This window comes from Puma concolor, chromosome F2 (genome assembly GCF_028749965.1).
Source record: "Puma concolor isolate L17-30 chromosome F2, mPumCon1.1.hap2, whole genome shotgun sequence".
Taxonomy (NCBI): domain Eukaryota; kingdom Metazoa; phylum Chordata; class Mammalia; order Carnivora; family Felidae; genus Puma; species Puma concolor.
Window position 1 is genome coordinate 39,547,936 of NC_141684.1, and position 18,504 is coordinate 39,566,439.

Below are 18,504 nucleotides of genomic sequence, written 5' to 3' on the forward strand. Positions count from 1 at the left end.
AACTTAAAAACATTATACTTAGTGAAAAAAGTCAGACACAAAAGTATGAAAATTATATCACTCCACTTAAATGAGGTATCTAGAGTAAGCAAGTTCATAGAGACAGGAAGTAAAAAAGAAGTCACTTGGGAAAGGGAGTCACTTCTTAATGGGTACTTTCTGATTGGGATGATGAAAAGTTCTGGACAGTGATGCTGGTTGCATAACAATGGGAATATACTCACTGAATTGTACACTTCAAAATGGTTTAAGATGGTTAATCTTATATGTACCTATTACCACAATAAACAAACGGATGAATAAATGCAACGGCTAAAAAAAGAGGTCAAGTATTTGAACTACAGTTATCAAGATATTTTAAAAGCTGGAGATATAGTGACAAATGTACTTTTTTTTTATCAGAAATATTTATTTATTTATATGGTGCACCTAATAGGGTACTATTGCTATTGACATTTCTTTTTCTTTTTTTCCCCAATATATGAAGTTTATCGTCAAATTGGTTTCCATACAATACCCAGTGCTCATCCCAAAAGGTGCCCTCCTCAATACCCATCACCCACCCCCCCTCCCTCCCATCCCCCATCAACCCTCAGTTTGTTCTCAGTTTTTAAGAGTCTCTTATGCTTTGGCTCTCTCCCACTCTAACCTCCTTTTTTTTTTTCTTCCTTCCCCTCCCCCATGGGTTTCTGTTAAGTTTCTCAGGATCCACCTAAGAGTGAAAACATATGGTATCTGTCTTTCTCTGTATGGCTTATTTCACTTAGCATCACACTCTCCAGCTCCATCCACGTTGCTACAAAGGGCCATATTTCATTCTTTCTCATTGCCACGTAGTACTCCATTGTGTATATAAACCACAATTTCTTTATCCATTCATCAGTTGATGGACATTTAGGCTCTTACCATAATTTGGCTATTGTCGAGAGTGCTGCTATAAACATTGGGGTACAAGTGCCCTTATGCATCAGTACTCCTGTATCCCTTGGGTAAATTCCTAGCAGTGCTATTGCTGGGTCATAGGGTAGGTCTATTTTTAATTTTCTGAGGAACCTCCACACTGTTTTCCAGAGTGGCTGCACCAATTTGCATTCCCACCAACAGTGCAAGAGGGTTCCCGTTTCTCCACATCCTCTCCAGCATCTATAGTCTCCTGATTTGTTCATTTTGGCCACTCTGACTGGCGTGAGGTGATATCTGAGTGTGTTTTTGATTTGTATTTCCCTGATGAGGAGCGACGTTGAGCATCTTTTCATGTGCCTGTTGGCCATCCGGTTGTCTTCTTTGGAGAAGTGTCTATTCATGTTTTCTGCCCATTTCTTCACTGGGTTATTTGTTTTTCGGGTGTGGAGTTTGGTGAGCTCTTTATAGATTTTGGATACTAGCCCTTTGTCCGATATGTCATTTGCAAATATCTTTTCCCATTCCGTTGGTTGCCTTTTAGTTTTGTTGGTTGTTTCCTTTGCTGTGCAGAAACTTTTTATCTTCATAAGGTCCCAGTAGTTCATTTTTGCTTTTAATTCCCTTGCCTTTGGGGATGTGTCAAGTAAGAGATTGCTACGGCTGAGGTCAGAGAGGTCTTTTCCTGCTTTCTCCTCTAGGGTTTTGATGGTTTCCTGTCTCACATTCAGGTCCTTTATCCATACAAATGTAGTTTAAAACAATTAAATAACAAGGACAAAAGGTGGGCCCACTAACTCATATATCTCAAAGTAGCAATTCGTATCAACCGTATTTTGAATTATCTCTGACAACTATAATGTGTCATGAAAATATCTGTGGTCGCTGTTGGTGATACAGTAATGCTACTATTCCTGTGGTTTGTGGTTTTACAATCATAATAGAAGGAAATGCTCAATTGCAGTTAAGAGGTTAGTGAGAAAGCATGTAATTTTTTCCCCATCCAAAGTAGGGACCCATTGAAGTCTATCCAAAGGCTCTGTGGTGGTCCATGCCCCACCTGCCCACCCATTAAACACCTGTCAACTACATGATCTCTAAACTCTCTTCTAGGTAAACTGGCATGATCTATGAGTGACTTCAGCTTCATCTACATGTCATAAATAAGTTAATATCTCTGACCAGATTTGTCCTTATCTGTAGCTGGGAACTGTGGTAAAATCTCAAGCCTCTCAAGGGCTATGTGAGGGAAAGAGAGAGAAGGCAAGCAAAAGGTGCTTTCCAAAACTGTAAAGCCCTCTTATAAGTGCTAGGTGTTATCAGGGAAACCTAAGAGTCAATAGAGACATCTTCACCCCGACCCCACCCCCTGTACACCATCCTCCAGTCTCAATATTCCTTCAGAATTTTGGTATGAGCTTTGTGAACTATGGGAACAAAACACTGAGCACTTTTGTTAAAGAGTACCATGCTCCACATTAAAAGATAGTGTTATGGGGGCGCCTGGGTGGCGCAGTCGGTTAAGCGTCCGACTTCAGCCAGGTCACGATCTCGCAGTCCGTGAGTTCGAGCCCCGCGTCAGGCTCTGGGCTGATGGCTCGGAGCCTGGAGCCTGTTTCCGATTCTGTGTCTCCCTCTCTCTCTGCCCCTCCCCTGTTCATGCTCTGTCTCTCTCTGTCCCAAAAATAAATAAAAAACGTTGAAAAAAAAAATTAAAAAAAAAAAAAATAAAAATAAAAAAGATAGTGTTATGAACTATAATGTATGCCAATAGATTTGAAAATAGAGATGAATTAAGGAAAACACCAATTATCAAAATAGACTCAAGAAGAAATATAAAACCCAAACAGACTAGTGACTGTTAAAGAAATTGAATTTGTTATGAAATATATCCTCTCGGGGCGCCTGGGAGGCGCAGTCGGTTAAGCGTCCGACTTCAGCCAGGTCACGATCTCGCGGTCCGGGAGTTCGAGCCCCACGTCAGGCTCTGGGCTGATGGCTCAGAGCCTGGAGCCTGTTTCCGATTCTGTGTCTCCCTCTCTCTCTGCCCCTCCCCCATTCATGCTCTGTCTCTCTCTGTCCCAAAAATAAATAAACGTTGAAAAAAAAAAAAAAGGATATATATCCTCTCTACAGAAGGCACCACCCCGGATGGCTTATGAGTACGTTCTACTAGCTCTTGAGGACTTATTCTCTCATGGATCCTATATGAATTCCCTCCCAAAGACCCATGCGACCCTAAAGCATGACAGGTAGACCTGCTTGACTCTGCAGTATCATCGGCATCCAAAACCACGCCATCCTGGCACACTATAGATACTCAATGCACACCTGTTTAACAAATGGAATAGGTGATAAAACTGAGGCAAGTCATGAAACAAAAAATAACATATTAGAACTAAACGATCTGGGTACAGGAACATAACTAGGTAAAATCAATGGCTTTCCTATTCCTCTGCATTTTGGAGACAAATTCAAGTTTGACTGGACTAGAGGAGTGGAGGAGCCTGCTTCCTTCAGTAGATGGGACAATCACACAGGACAGCCACAGGGAGACAGGCATCTGAGCACATTAAGGACAAATGGTACCTCTAGGAGAAGGGAACACTTCCCTGCCTACCCCAGCAATGAGTCCCAAACTTTTAAGGATTCTGCATCTTTCACTTGGCCTGACATAGCTTGTAATGTGGGGATTCTCAGGACATATTCATTCAGTCAATGGATCCCGTAGACTGGAACAAGTCCTGATGTCAGGCTGGGGAATTAAGAGCCAGAGATGGAAAGCAGCTTCTAGCAGCCTTTGCCAGGTCTGAGCCCTCTGGACGAGATTCCTCCAGTTTACGTTATGGTCCAACCTGACTTTAAAGGCCCCTGAGGCTCATTCTCCCCAGGTTTCTCAAGGCCAAATGCCCCACAGTGCACGTCACCCATCGTGCCTTTCTGAAGGCCCCTCCTGGCTCTGAACCCATGTCGTCAGATGCCTACATTCCTCTTGTTTCTCCCCCCAGACCCTTCCCCTGCATCAGCTCTTTGTACATCTGGCCATCAGCTTCCTCTTTGATGTTCTCACTCCTTGGCTGGCTGCAGCCTTATGATAACTTCTCCCTCCTCCTCCCTTCCCAGCCCCACCATCCTCCGAGCAGCCAAAATACACATGTTGCCCTCCTTTCATCTTCCCCTGTAAATCAGCCTATTCTGGATATATTGAAAGAAGGCTTTTCTGAGCTAGTGGTTCTAATTCTTGGCTTTTGAAAAATCTTATTCGGACTTGGCTTCCCATCCTGGCTATGCTGCATTCATTTCCCATCTGCAGCCCTAGGACGTTGGCTGTCCAACCCACCATGTTTGTCCAACCCGCTTTAAGGACTCAGAAATATCCACATCTCTGAAGTCTTTGAGTGTGCTTCTCCGGTGTAACTCAGTAACAGTTTTATCACGGGAACATGTCAGAGAAGACATGCTGTCCTCCACAAATGAAAGTGAAAAGCAAAGCAACTGGCTGTGAGCTGAACTGCGTCCCCCCACAATTCACTAGTTGAAGTCTTAACCCTAGTACCTCAGAATGTCACTGTATTTGGAGATGGGATCTTTAAAGAGGTAATTAAAGTGAGGTCTTAGGCTGGGCTCGAATCTAATACGACTGGCATCCTTATAAGAAGAGGAAATTTGGGGGCACCTGGGTGGCTCAGTCAATTAAGCATCTGACTCTTGATTTTGGCTTATGATCTCGCAGTTTGCAGAATCGAACCCCAAGTCAAGCTTGGCGCTGAGCGTGGAGGCTACTTGGGATTCTCTCCCCCTCTGCCCTTCTTCCCTGCTCGAGTGTGCCTGTTCTCTCTCTCTCTAAAATAAAAAATAAAAATGAAAAAAAAAAAAGAAAAGGAAATGTAGGTGTAGACAGGTACAGAGGGAAGAGCAGGTGAGGACACTGGGAAATGGCAGCTAGCTGCAAGCCTAGGAAGGAAGCCTTAGAAAAAACCGACACCTTGCCAACCTTGATCTTGGACTTCTAGCCTCCAGAAAGGTGAGAAAATAAATGTCTGGCATTTAATCCACCCAGTGTATGGGACTTTGTTATGGCAGACCTAACAAACTAATACACAACTCAAGTCTCCATAATATTTCCTCTCCAGAATAAATGAAATATTTATAGGTTGATCATTCAAGGCAACTTTATGAAACAGCTCCTCTTGCTATTTTCAGTACCTAGTGGTCATTAAATATTTAAGTGTGAATTTTTTTAAGTAAAGATGATTATTGTTTATAATCATTTCAAAAGAATATAAAACATTCTTTTAATATTTTCAGTGGGGAAATGAAGATATATAAAGCATGTTATCAAATATGCAAATGACTCTAAATTGCTACGTTAAGAAGGAAAAAGATATGACTCAAAAATGAGGAACCGAAATGAAGAAGATAAAATTTAGCACAAAAAAGCGAAGTATCCCACTTATGTTAAAAACACCTGCTATATGTCAGCTACTAAGCCAAGTGTACTAAAGGTCTAGTCCTAATAACTGACTATAAGCCCTCCATGAATTAACCAAAAAAGCGAACACAATTAACCTGTAATCATTCTTTTCATTCATTCAGTTACCATTGCCAGAAGTGAAACTCAAGGATTCAACAAATTATATGTTGCCAGTCACTAAAAATTTCTCAGTTTCTCCCTTGTTTAAACTATGTGCTTGGAAAGGCTCCTAAGGCAGATTGTTCTTGGAAAGCAAATATTTAGCTTTTTTTTTTTTTTAAATAGGGAAGAAAGTCCTTATCTTCCAGTTCATTTCCTAATTCCACAGGCAACTCCATAGAATCTTGGAATGTGAGGGTTTGCCGAGGAGAGGTTTATTTAAGCTTCTACACCCAAGGCTTCCAACGTCCCTGAGGCCTGAGGAGGCAAGTTGTTTCCTTCCTGGAATAATCTGGTGGCTACGAAACTTCATATGAAAGAAAAATCTGTGTCCTTGAAAGCACAAGTGTTTGGTTCTGCATTTCCTCTTCAAGGTCTTAATAACAAGTCTGGACTCATCCATAACAGCCTTCAGAGAGCCCTTCTGCATCTTCTATTTGTTCAAGCTAAACTTTCTCAGGTCTTTCAAATGTTTTCCACATGCCCTAGCTTCAGAAACCTTCACCAGCCCTGTGGCTCCTCTCTAAAAATGCCTCTTTGCTCATTTGTTAGTTCATTTACTCTTCTCTAGGTATCTACCGAGTGCCTGTTGTGTTCCTGGCACGTTACTAATCACTGCCAATACAACATAGACAATAAAGCAGGCAATCGCTGTACAGGCTGTAAGTGCTGTGCTGAGACATATGGCATGCTGGGGGAATGCATTGTTGGGGTATTAAATGCCAACCTAAAAGACTGGGAATGCTTCCAGTGAGTCCTGAAAGATGAGTCCAATTCGGTTGGATAAAAGAGAAGAGGCAGGGTTGCAGAAAAGGGTTTGAGCAGAGGGAAAGGTAAATTGTATCCTCATATTCTACCTCTGCCGCTCAAAAGCCATTTAGCCTCTGTAAGCTTCAATGTCTTCATCTGTAAAATGGGAATAATAATACCATGCAGAATAAACTGGGAACTACCTAGTACAGTGCCTGGCACATAGTAGATGACCCCCCACCCACCCAAAAAAAGATAGACCTCATTATCATTACTTTATTATCATCAGTGAGGGAGACCTGGGACGTGATTGGACAGAGGGGTAAGACTGTATGGCTTGACTTTCCAAGAGGACAAGCCATCAAAGAGAAAAGAGGAGTGGCTATGTCAGTCACAGAGAGGGATGTCCCCCACCGTGATCCCCATGCACGCACACTGCAGCTGCCAAACACATGGGCAAGCTGAGGATAGAACATCCTGGAACTGAAGAAGGAAATGAGGGAGGGTGGGAAAGATTTAAGAAGGAGAGATAAAGGAGAGTTATGGAAGAAGAAGGGGATAAAGAATCTAAGAGAAGAGAAAGGAAGAAAGAAGGAGAGAGACAGAATCTGTGGGAGGGAAAAAAAAATCATTGTTTTCCCCATTGGCTAGGAAAGCTTTTAACTTTGTAGCTTATTGGAAGTCACATACTATGCTTAAAAAAAAAAATTCTTCCAATGTTAATTACAAGATAGGAATGAGGAATTCAGTTTATGCAGTTTATTAAACACGAATGATAACAGAGACATTAGTTTATATATAAAACAGAGCAGAGGCATGAAGAGATGCATTTAAAGATCTTTTTTTAAACGTTTATTCATTTTTGGTAGAGAGAGACAGTGCGAGAGGAGGAGGGGCAGAGAGCGAGGGAGACACAGAATCTGAAGCAGGCTCTGGGCTCTGAGCTGTCAGCACGGAGCCTGATGTGGGGCTGGAATTCACGAACCGTGAGATCGTGACCTGAGCCGAAGTCGGACGCTTAAGTCCGACTGAATCACCCAGGCGCCCCAAGCGATGCATTTTATGCCTCTGGGCTGAGCAGCAGCCATGACAGCCCCTCCACTGAGTCCTTGTTTCCAGCTGCAGTTGTAAAGCAGAGGATGCTGTGGAGGGCTGAAGGGGGGGGTGTGATTTTACTTCAAAGGATTTTATTTTTGAAAAGCCTTTGCTATAGTTAAAACAATTTGATAAGCTCTACGCATTAACCTTCAGTATAATTAGTTCTGATGACAAAGACACACACCAGCCACTTGATGGTTCAGATGTGTGCTAATCACTCTGCTGTAAGAGGCCGGCTCCCAATGCAGGCTGGGGGCCCACCTTTGCCAACTCCCCACCCGGGGGTAGAAAATTGCCAGCAGCTTATTTTCAAAGCTTCAGAAGGGGTGGGCCCAGCCCACAGTTTATTTTCTCCAACTGCAGTTTCTTAGCAGACGTTACTCATCCCGCAATGTTTCTGGCTCATACCCCACAGCATCTCCTCCTTAAGATCTTTGCCTCCTGCCCATCCCCCCACCCCACCCCACCTTCTAGATTTCTGTTCTACAGTGGTTCTCAAATGGAGATCTCCAGAAATGCGCCCAACTCAGACCTACTGAATCAAATACTCTGGGCTCAGGGACCAGTAGTCTGTGTTCTAACAAGCCTTTCAGGAGCTTCTGATGCGCAATAAAGTTTGAGAACCACTATTCTGCTGCCTGATCCCAGTGCCCCCTTACCCCCTTGCCTGATCGTACTGCCTGATCTCACTGCCCCCATCCCCACCCCCTGCCTGATCTCACTGCCCCCATCCCCCACCCCCTGCCTGATCTCACTGCCCCCATCCCCCACCCCCTGCCTGATCTCACTGCCCCCATCCCCCACCCCCTGTCTGATCTCACTGCCCCCATCCCCCATCCCTGCCTGATCTCACTGCCCCCATCCCCCACCCCCTGCCTGATCTCACTGCCCCATCCCCCACCCCCTGCCTGATCTCACTGCCCCCATCCCCCACCCTCTGCCTGATCTCACTGCCTCACCCGACCCCCTTGCCTGCTCCTATTGCCCCCAACACCCCTGCCTGATCCTACCTCCCCACCTCTGCTCCCAGCTCAATCCTACTGTCCCCTCTACCTCTCTGCCTGACCCTACTACTCTATCCCACCCCTCTGCCTAATACTGCTGTTTCATCCCCTCTCCCACCCTCCTACCTGATTCTACTGCCCCATCTCTTCTGTCTCCAAACTTCTGCCCCCTCAGTCTCCAGAATATGGTTCCGCCTTGGCTCTCCCACCTGGAGAAAGTGGAAGAAAGCCAAGGATCGAAGTGGGCATTTCACAAGAGCCAGAGAAGGAGTGTCTGGGAGGCCCAGAATCAGTGATGTCACCACACCTTAGATGAGACATGAAGATCACGGACTTCAACCACCTCCCTTTGTAGATGAACAGACTGCAGGACAGAGAGACTTGCCCAGTGTCACTTGCTAAGTAGAAGTGGAACCAAGACCAGAAGCATCCAAACGGGGATGAAATCAGTCATCTGTGCATCTCATCCTCTCAGTCGTTCAACAAGCACTGAGCTTTCCCGAGGGCAGGACGGACCAGTGCCAGGCCTTGAGGTCCGCAGACCTCGGGGTAACCGGCAGAAGCAGCAGCACCTCCAAATGCGGATGGGCATTTCATGGCCTGCTCAAAAACTCCTGGTCAGTGAGCAAGCTCGAGGGTGAGGTGCCCTCTTCTTTGTTCAAACACATATCTTCCCCTGAGCCGCGCATCTTCTCCCTAAGAGGGGTGGCAGTGGGCACCTTTTCTTTCTGGGTTTGCAGAAGCCTTGACAAGTTTGCCAAATCGCTTAACTTCTCTGAGCCTGGGCTTCCTCTTCTGCAAATGAGATAAGCCAATAACCACCTTGCAGTGCTTTATCTCTTTTCTCTCGGATTAAATGAGCTAGCAGGTCCCAACTCACAGCAGGGGCTCAGTAAACGAGAGTAGCCTCCAGAGGTGCTGTGAGACGTGAGAAACAGTCTTTATCTTCAAAGGTTTGTAGTCTAGTGGTAAAAACAAGTAGAAAAATAACTAGAATAGGAATCCATCTTGAGTGGGTGCCACTATTACCCCAGAAATACAAGGCAGATGGGGCTGACACCTTGGGAGAGGACCTGTGGTGTCTGTGGCCGAGGCCAAGAGGGTCCCACCTGGTTGGGAGAGGGAAGAGCTGGCCCTGGCTGATGCACAGGCCTCCGCTAAGGGAAGATATTCCAGGTAGAAGAAAGAGAGTGTACAAAGCCGCCGAAAGCACAGGGAATGAGACACAAGTTCAAATCGTGATAAGGTGGCTTCAGGGCATGTAGGATTTGTGGCCTCAATGGATCTGTCACTTGAGGAGCCAAAAGCTCTGATGGCCTCTGGCATGTGCTTTTCCTCCCTCACTGAGAGTGCCAACACTTGTCAATTAGGAGGATTGTTTTAGGATGTGGAAATTCATTTACTGGCAGCCAACACTTGAAAATGTGAATAATTATCAACGTAGGCAAAAACTGCCATTGGCAACAGAGAGTAGGACATTCTTACACTTAATTCTCTTGGCCAGCCAATTCCTTCGGTCATGCGGCTAATTTAGGAGGTTTCGGGTCCTTATATGAAACACATTGCATTTTTACTAATATTTTGATGTCAGATTTAATTGGAAATGTGTGCAAAGATGGAAGTAAGTCCCTTATAAGTACTGTGATTGCCAAGGAACAGAACTTGGGGCTGTATGCTATGAGTTCTTAGACTGTCTTCATTAGCTTTATTTTTAACTGGTAAGTTAACTGTTGTTAAATTTCACTGAATTCTGTAGCCTGTACCCCTGAACACCTCTGACCCCTGGAATTTTCCCTAGCAGAGCGTGTGCGTGTGTGTGCACGTGTGTGCGTCCGCTGGGGGAGTGGTGGCTCAGCTCCCACCACCTGTTAACCGTACTATGGGGCTAGCCTCCTTTAGAGGTTCTGCCTCCCACTTGTCTCTTAAAACATAAACGTGAATTCCGTGTGTACTACTGATGTGAAGGGGAATCTATCACAAGGAAAGGAAAAGGTTTCGAGGTTAGTTAGCAGAAATAAAATGGGCTACATTGGTAAACTGAGAAAAGAATGCACGTGTCAACAAGACCTTGTAAAAGACAAAAGAGGGAGAGCCAGCTGGCAGAAGTGCAGACAGTTTGTGTACTCTTGCTCTAGGAGTAAGGAGAGTCAAGAGTACAGTGGGTTAAGGTTTCCAAAAAGGGTGATATGAATCCAGTGGTTGTCCTGGCAACAGGTCCACCCCCCTCCCCCAAGTAATAAAGAGAAAAAATGTGCACATGCAAGACAGAGGTAGTTCGGGGGGAGGCAACATGACCTCTGGTTAGCCCCTCCTTGAAGGGGGCCTAAGGAGGAGGTGGGGAGTTTGGGAGGGGATGTGGGCCACTGATAAAGGAGGAGTCCAGAGGGGAAGATTCTAGAGGCTTCCGCCGGCTTATTCTCTGGGTACAGCCCATCCTGCAGCTCCAATTCCACCTGCTGGCATTGTTGCCTGGAGGGGACTTTGGGCTAGAGAATGCGTTCTGTCATTTTCTGGTGGCCTCTGCAAGTATAGGCTCTCCCTGCCCTTTGCCACGGCCCACGAAGACTGAGACTGTCCAGATGGCACAGTGAACGGACAGGGAGTCAGCAGTGATCACCATTGTTGCCTTGTTAAAGTCTCCCAGGCAGTCCCACCCCTGCCCTAAGTGATTTGGTTCCCTCCCACAGGCTGTCTCCAGCTCAGACCACCCACCTCACAAGCATGGCGGTCTCCAGTGCCTGACCAGGTCCCACCTCCACGCTCCAGCCTCACTCCTCCCCCCTGCCCGCTCAGATCCTCAGGGAGGATCTCCACCTTCACCAGGAATGCAGCCCTGAACCAGCTGTTTGCAAAGTGTGGTCTGGGGACCCGTAAGGGTCCCTGAGAGCACTTCAAAGGGTCCATGAGGTCAGAACTATATCCATAATAGCACTAATGTTTGCCTTTTATATTCTTATTCTCTCACGATTATATAGAGTGCAAAAAGTTTACTGATGTGGTTTTAGGTTCTGCAACTAACGTTTAAGAAACCATCATTTGTCAAGTTTTGGTGTCATATCAAAGAAGAATATCCACGATTATCTGAAAAGGCTATTAGAATGCTTTTCCTAACATGGACGAAACTAGAAGGTATTGTGCTGAGTGAAATAAGTCAGTCGGAGAAAGACAGGTATCATGTTTTCACTCATGTGTGGATCTTGAGAAACTTAACAGAAGACCAGGGGGAAAGGGAAAGGGGAAAAATAGGGAGGCAAACCATAAGAAACTCTTGAATACAGAGAACAATCTGAGGGTTGATGGGGGAATGGAGGAGAGGGGAAAATGGGTGATGGGCACTGAGAAGGGATGGTTGAGATGAGCACTGAGTGTTGCATGTAGGCGATGAACCATGGGAATCTACCCCAGAAACCAAGAGCACACTTTACACACTGTATGTTAGCCAATTTGACAATAAATTATATTAAAAAAAAAAAAAAAAGAATGCTTTTCCTTTGTCAGACTACAAATCTGTGTGAGGCCATGTTTTCTTCATGTAGTCCAACCAAAACAACATTTCATGACAGACTAGATGAGGTGAGAATCCAGCTGCCTTTGATTAAGCCAGACGTTAGGGGTGCTTGGGTGGCTCAGTCAGTTAAGCATCCAACTTCGGCTCAGGTCATGATCTCACTGCTCGTGGGTTCAAGCCCCACATTGGGCTCTGTGCTGACAGCTCCGAGCCTGGAGCCTGCTTCAGATTCTGTGTCTCCCTCTCTCTCTGCCCCTCCCCTACGCATGCTTTTTCTCTCTCTCTCAAAAATAAATAAATATTAAAATTTTTTTTAAAAGTCAGACACTAAATTGGTTTATAAAAATGTAGAACAGTGCTGTTCTTCTCACTATTTTTTTTAATTTAGAAAATGTCATTTTTTTATACTAGTATTTTATGTTATGGGTTATGTTGGGGGTTTATTTTTTTTTTAATTAATGAATTAACTAAGTAAAATATTTTTTAAGTGTTTATTTTTAAGTGTTTACTACATGTCTGTCTGCCCCACTACTTCCTAATGGCAGTTGTTCTTTCTAAAGCCCCCACATCTGCCAAGTAGCAGAAACCCCAGATGGATGAATGAAGTACGGGGAGGAGCCTACATGGTCACACATCACCACTGATTACCACCTGAGCAGCCTGGAAACATGCATAGGAGGGGCAGATAAATACTGCATTATTTTTTTTTTAATTGGCTCAAGCTGTTACTGGAACCCTGACTTGAATTTAGACATAAAATATAAACTTCTCTTTAAAAAAATCAGAAAGCCCAAATGAAGAATTACCCTAAGAAACAATTCTGTTTCTCTGTTAAACTTGCACAGACCACCCTTGCAAGTAAGCAGCTAGTGAAATACAGCATGTAGTGCATACCATAACTACAGCCAAAATGATTTGCCACAGAAGTGAAATGTGCCTGGGCAATGTTTAGAACATAAAGAACAAAAAGTCGAGAAAAGCAAACGCCCATAAAATGTCAGACACCATATGGGGCGCCTGGGTGGCTCAGTCGGATAAGCGACTGACTTGGGCTCAGGTCTTGATCTCACAGTTTGTGGGTTTGAGCCCCGCATCGGGTTCTGTGCTGACAGCTCAGGGCCTGGAGCCTGTTTCGGATTCTGTGTCTCCCTCTCTGCCCCTCCCTTGCTCGTGCTCTCTCTCTCTCTCCCAAAAATAAATAAATAAAATTTAAAAAAAATTTTTTTAAATGTCAGACATCATATTTTAAGAATGAAGAGAAGGTCACATGACCAGGGCAAGGACTACAATGAATGTGGCTTCTGTATCTTCGTTCCCTGTCAAAGGAGACCAAAAGCAGGTGACACACGAGGACCCAGGCCAAAGTTGTGGTGTTTGCCCTTCCGGCTTCATAACTCTCACTGAACCACGTTCACGAGTCAAGCAGCCCTCTGGAGCGTCCGGGAGTAGCCACTGGCCACTCTCTGGGGTGGGGACATGTGCCATGCTCCATCCTCCCCCGTGTCCCTAGCGCATTCTCCGGCAAAATGAGAAACAGGAGGCAAAACTGGATGTGGGGTTGATGCCTTTGGCAAAACAGGACGCCGTCTCTTGTGTCAGAAGACAAGGGGTTTCTACGTCAGAGCCTGAACTTGGGGTGAAGGAGAGGACAGTGAGTGCTGACAACTAGGGAAGACCCAGTGTGTGTGTGGCTGGGGAGGGGGAGGAGGTATTTAGGGCTGAGAGGAAGATGCTTTTCCAGCTAAGTGTGTGGTGGCTCATACTGAAAGCCCCGTCAGAAACCTAACTGCTGGTGATCTAGGGGTCAGGCATTTTCCACTCTCTCTCTCTCTCTCTCTCTTCCTCCGTGTGTGTGTGTGTGTGTGTGTGTGTGTGTGTGTGTGTGTGTGTATAGCTATAGATATATGGATATATGGATATCTAGATATAGATACCTAGATAGATAGACAGATGGACAGGCATATTTGTCATCTTGAAATTGTTTTTAAAAAGCCCTTCAGTGTAGTAAACATCCTCCAGTCCTTGCCATTTTTGCAAAAGTCTTACGTTTCAGTCACTATGGAGATGGAGATTCTCAGAAGACTAAAGACATGGAAGGCCCAGAATCAAGGGGCCATCATTCAGTTAACATGAGTGAGGATTCCAACCTCTCAAAACAAAGTTTTTTGGTGTTCCCCCTGGTGTCTGATTATAATTTTGAATGCTGAGGCTACCAGGCAATAGGGTAGTTCTCTCAATGGACTTCGTAGGGAGTCCGATTCTGTCAGCTGGCCCACAAGCTATAAAACACAGTTTCAGAGAACGACTTCATAAAATGACAGTTGTGGTTAAACTACCATTCATGGCATACCTACAATTTACATGTATTACCTTATTTTCTCCTCACAAAAATATTCCGAGGTCAGCATTAATATTCCCATTCTATGGATGAAGAAACTGAACCTCAGAGAGACAACACTGGCTAAATATACACATCTGGTAAGTACCAGAGCCAGAACTTGAACCCAGGTCTATGCCAAAACCCATTCCCTTTCCACCGGCCAACCTTCCTATTGCTTCCACACCCTGGGCTTTCCAGAGCCCGTGTTTACAACCAGGTCCATTTATCCATATCTATGTGTTTTCATGACCTTTTCCTTCTCTTGGAGAAAGAGGAAGATTCACCTGAAGAAAACATGTTTGCAACAGAAGCCCGACATTTTCTATTCTTAATATCTTGATCTGGCTCACAGTGCCCTCACCTCTCTTCTGTGGCTGCTCCCACCTCCCACAAGCTGGCCTGCTCTTTTCCCCATGCTGCCATGCAGATAAGCTGAACAGATCCAATAAAAAACTCCTATCACACCCCTGTCCAGATAAGTACACCAGGACCTTTTCAGATCTTTTCCTTGTGTATTGGAGAAAAGTCGTGAACCTGAGATTAAACGGAAGGCCTTGAAATAGAAGGGCGCGATTTCATTTGGAAAACCCCATGCACCCGTTGCCTATGAGATCTGCTCCCCACCCCTCCCCACACACCCAACAGGAGTCCCAGGGAGGAGCTTCCCGACTGACGTGTGTCCACCTCCTAGCCTGGACGTCTGCCCTCAACCACCTCTTCCCTCCTGCTTCAGCGACAGAGGCATTGACACTCACCCAGGAGGGCCGTTTGGGGGTGAGTCCGAGTGTGTCTCCCTCTGGACACGGACCTCGAGGGAGGCCGCTCCCTGGCCTCGACAGGGAGGAGAAGGAGGATCTGTCCGAGGACCAGCAGAAAGCAGCCCACCAGCATCTTCTCCATCTTCAAGAAGAGGAAGAGGGGCAAGGCTGTGACAAACACAAGAAGAGGAGAGAGCAGGGTGAGATTTCCAGATATCCTTGAATTCTAGGTGCTATAGACCCGCTGTTTCACCTTTTCAGTGTCAGACATGCCACTTGTCTTTAAAATGCCATTCGAAAAATAAACGTTGAAAAAAAAAAAAATTTTAAATGCCATTCGTGGGGCGCCTGGGTGGCTCAGTCGGTTGAGCTTCCGACTTCAGCTCAGGTCATGATCTCACGGTCTGTGAGTTCGAGCCCCGCATCATGCTCTGTGCTGACAGCTCAGAGCCTGGAGCCTGTTTCAGAGTCTGTGTCTCCCTCTCTCTCTGACCCTACCCCTCATGCTCTTCTCTGTCTCAAAAATAAATAAGCATTAAAAATTTAAAAAATAAAAAAATAAAAGAAATAAAATGCCATTTGTGGGGGCGCCTGGGTGGCTCAGTCAGTTAAGCATCCGACTCTTGATTTCAGCTTAGGTCATGATCTCATGGTTTGTAAGACTGAGCCCCGAGTCGGGCTCTGCACTGACAGTGTGGAGTCTGCTTGGGATTCTCTCTCTCTCCCTCTCTCTCTGTCCCTCCCCCGCTCTTGCTCTTTCAAAATAAATAAATAAACTTTTAACAATGCCATTTATGTGTTTGATCCTTAAGAACTCTAGCAACTTCCATTAGTAGGTCCTTGGATACTCTGACAGCATGCATACTAAAATTTTTCATCACTTTTGTATCTGTAAGACCGAATGGAAAACTTGAGGGGAAAAATATATATATATACTGAAGTTTCTCCTCAATTAAGTTTATTATCAATTATTTATAATCACATTCTATATCTTGGATTTGAAAAAGGAAAAACTAGGGGTGCCTGAGTGGCTTAGTCTGTTAGGCACCTCTTGGTTTTGGTTCAGGTCACGATCTCATGGTTCATGGGATTGAGCCCCACGTCAGACACTGGGCAGCTCAGAGCCTGCTTGGGATTCTCTCTCTCCTTCTCTCTCTGTCCCTCCCTCACTCACACGGGCACACACACTTTCTCTCTTTCTCTCTCTCTCAAATAAACTAAAAAAATTTTAAGAAAAAGGAAAAATTGTATCTGAACATTACAAGTAACATTATTCCTTCAGTCTAATAACAGTGGATGGCACAAATTAATATATATAAATTTCCCAAGGAAATCATATATGGCTGGCCTCACGTAGCATTGCAGAGTGAGCTTCCTAGCCTCCCTGCCTCCCACACACATCTATTAAGAGGCAGCATGGTGTAGTGCTTAAAGGCTTGGACTCTGGCATAGAACTTCCTGGCTTTATGCCTTGACTCTGACGCTCACTAACTGTGTATGACCTTGGGCAAGCTACTTAACCTCCCAAGCTTTATGCGAAGATGCGGTAATACTAGTTAATTGAGTGAGTTGATACACATAACTAAAGCATTGAGAATAGTGCCTGGCACCCATGGAGAGGTGGGGACAAGCAAAGGAGGAAAGGGGCTGGGGGACCAGAGAAGAATAGGATCAAACCCAATTTGAGCATGAAGCTTTCAGATGCATAAGGAATTTTAACCCTGAGTTGAGTTTCAGGTATCCACAGGAGCAAAGGGTCCTTCAAACCAGAGGGGCACTGTCTCTACCAAAATAGCACTGCCTTTACCCATTTTCTGTATTGGTGCCGGAGGCCAGCTGGTATAAAGGCTTAGAAGGATTCTAAGCAGGACAGTGAGAGGGTCACAACCAGGTTTTCACAGGATGGCCAATCTCAGTGCTTCACACGAGATGAGAAAGGTACTTGGCCACATGGTGAATGATGTCAAGACTGTTCAGCCTGGAAAAACCTCATGGAGAAGGCAGTGTCCTGGAACTAAGTTTAAATTTATCCTCCCATTTTCTATGTGTAGAGTAAGTATCATAGCAATTTATTAATTTATATAAATTAGGTGGGGAGGAGAGAATATTTAAGGAGGAACAATAATTCAGTAACATCATCTGCATGTAAAATCTTTACTAAGTCCTCATCTTGTGCTTGGCGATTTCACCCAACTGACTTCATTTAATTCTCACACCTATCTTGCAGAAATCAGGATTATTACTTCTGCTTTTTGGAGATGAGGAAACTGAGGCTCAGAGAAGCTCAGCGATTTGATCAAGGTCATGCAGCTAAAGTAAGTGGCAAGCAGAGATTCAAACCCAGGGTAAGAAGGCCAATTACCAATTCTCTGATTAACAGAAAACTCAATTAGCTGCAAGTCAAGTCCCCAGAAGTCAATTCATGAAAGGGCATAGCTATCTTCTCGTCAGAGGCAGGAAGAGGGCAGGGCCAGGGCAAGGACCATGTCCCAAAACTTAAAAAAAAAAAAAAAAATACTCAGTAATTTAGTGAATTGCTTTCAGGAACTGACCTGGAGATAAACCCAAGCCTGTGAACCTTCAAAGTCCACAGTTTTTCACACTTGCTGTATAGAGCTAGCTCACTTTTCACTAAGCATTAAATTTATTTTAAAAATAGCAAATGTTTATTCAGTGCTTACTATTTGCCAGGCACTGGGCCAAATGCTTTAAATGTATTAAGTCATTAATTCGTACAGTAACTCAGAGAAGTTAAGTAATTTGCCCAAGGTTATACAGCTGATAAAGCAGTGAAGCTTCAGAGAATACTGGCTCATTACTGATAACTACTACCCCCAACTTTTTAAATAAATTAAACTCTTTACTAGATTGGTCCCTTTTCATAACTTAAAAAAAATTTTTTTTTTCAATGTTTATTTATTTTTGAGAGACAGAGAGAGACAGCATGAGTAGGGAAGGGGCAGAGAGAGAGGGAGACACAGAATTCAAAGCAGGCTCCAGGCTCCAGGCTCCAGGCTCTGAGCTGTCTGCACAGAGCCCGATGCGGGGCTCAGACCCACAAATTGTGAGATCATGACCTGAGCCAAAGTCGGACACTCAACCGACTGAGCCACCCAGGTGCCCCTCCCTTTTCATAACTTTAACTGTAGGATTCCTTCTGAGGAAAGAAAGAAAACCTAGATTTTGCCTCTTTCTCTGGTCTTAAACCTACTATTTACTTTCAAGGTTCCTGGATACTTATCATATTTTATATGACATTATTAGTGTGTTATGTTATTTATATGTGATTTATTATTTTAATGTTCTCTCCTTCCTCCAAACTGACCAAATACAAAGTCCACCTTCATTTATTTCAAAATATATACAAGTTCTCAAAGCCCACTTCCAACCTGACATATTTGCACTCAAATCCAAACATTTGCAAACATCCAAGAAGTGGTGAATAATTACCATTTTCAAGAAAACAATACCAT

General features: G+C 44.6%; 1 protein-coding gene across 5 annotated transcripts in view; it reads right to left on the minus strand.

Moving 5' to 3' along the window:
- Positions 1-18,504, minus strand: part of MATN2 (matrilin 2) — a 138,440-nt gene that overhangs the window by 108,933 nt on the left and 11,003 nt on the right. For all 5 annotated transcript variants that reach the window (XM_086695081.1, XM_086695080.1, XM_086695078.1 and 2 more), the window contains exon 2: positions 15,029-15,199. In XM_086695081.1, coding sequence (XP_086551207.1) covers positions 15,029-15,173 — 145 coding nt within the window. In that variant the 5' untranslated portion in view covers positions 15,174-15,199. The remainder of the gene's footprint in view (positions 1-15,028; positions 15,200-18,504) is intronic.